Source organism: Opisthorchis viverrini (genome assembly GCF_000715545.1).
Source record: "Opisthorchis viverrini unplaced genomic scaffold opera_v5_361, whole genome shotgun sequence".
Classification (NCBI taxonomy): domain Eukaryota; kingdom Metazoa; phylum Platyhelminthes; class Trematoda; order Opisthorchiida; family Opisthorchiidae; genus Opisthorchis; species Opisthorchis viverrini.
Genome location: NW_008752024.1, coordinates 470454 through 471852, shown reverse-complemented (window position 1 = coordinate 471852; position 1399 = coordinate 470454). Strand labels below are relative to the sequence as shown.

Sequence of the window (1399 nt, the reverse complement as noted above, 5' to 3'; positions counted from 1 at the left end):
GCGAATAGCAAGGTAAATTGCGAGTAATTCGTGACCAAGAGTACTGTAACGCGTTTGGGCGGGCTGCATCTTCTGCGAGAATAACGCTAATGGTTGAGATGTGTGCGGTATTAAACCAATCCCACATGGAAATAATTTAGTACATAAAAGGAATTGCGATAACTCGCCCCGCCGCAACCGCCGATGTAGTTACGGAATTTTTTGAAAACTCGACGACGTGCGAAACTGAGTACCCAAATTAGTCCACTTATTCCCCTGCTCAAACATTGTAAGTAGTTTACAATGATTAATTTGATGTTTCGATGACCCGCGCAACAAAATTGCAATCACTTTCAGAAAGGTGGCAAAATTTAGACGAACAAATACTAACAAAGACTCGACATCTGGGTGAGCAGTAACCACGACCGACCCGTAGTTACACATCCGAGATTTCATGAGACCTTGGTTTGAACATAGAAAGCTTTATTCGTAGCACCTAAGCTTCTCCCAACGGTCACGGATATTTACAATTATTGTTTGAAAATAACCCACGTTTCAGACGGTATGGTGTATTGAATCAGATGTTATGATTGCCGAGACTTTTGATGCGCTGAAGCTTTCAAACGAACCTATTTCGATCAGCTTTTAAATAACCTGTTGCATTTTATAAGAGGAAACCCTCCTTAATTCGCCTACCGAAGAACCTGGTAAACGTTGGGCCAAGAACGGCTGATCAGTAGTGCGACTAGCTGTCAGTTAGACTGGATATAACACCAATCATCCTTCAATCACATTAACCAAATCACATAGTGACATATTGTTCCCAAGTTCCTGGAGTTACTTTTCAGTCATCTTTCTTAAGGATCATTAATTAGGCGCACTTTCTGAGATACCATGAGACTTGTGTACTAGATGATCATTCAGTTGAAGCGAACAGTTTTTACTTGTATCCCGCTGTCGAATCCAAATTCGTTAATAATCGAGAGAATTTGTCAAAACATGTCGGGTTCAAGTAGACCATAAAACTGACGGCGAAACCGGTAGAGTCCACACTTGTTCAATCATCTGCTACGTAGTGGGAAAATTGCGCGTATTCTTCACTAGCATCGTGCGACTTTATATCAAAACGCTTCGAATTGTCCCGAAATCTTATATGCCGATACTCAGCCACTTCTCTCATAAATACCATTTTTATTCGCGGAATCATTATTCACTTGACATTCAGTGAGCCTCACTGATAATCTCCCCCACTGTTTAGCATAATGGCCACTTTCTCGGGAAAGCTGATTTTTTTTGTTGATGGACGTGAGTTGATGGACGTTAGGATGAATCTTGTGTAAACACACCTTCGTGTTCGTTTGAAAGCATTCGTAATCATTAGTACAAACCTGTGTTCGGAGTGTAGGATCCTAAGTCTTCC

General features: G+C 41.2%; 1 protein-coding gene across 1 annotated transcript in view; it reads right to left on the bottom strand.

Moving 5' to 3' along the window:
• T265_15149 (hypothetical protein) overlaps positions 1–127 on the bottom strand; it is a gene marked incomplete at both ends in the record, with an annotated part of 4765 nt that extends 4638 nt beyond the window's left edge. The window contains 1 exon segment of the mRNA XM_009176799.1: positions 45–127. Within this exon segment, the coding sequence (XP_009175063.1) occupies positions 45–127 (83 nt within the window).
• Between the last annotated feature and the right edge of the window lie 1272 nt (positions 128–1399).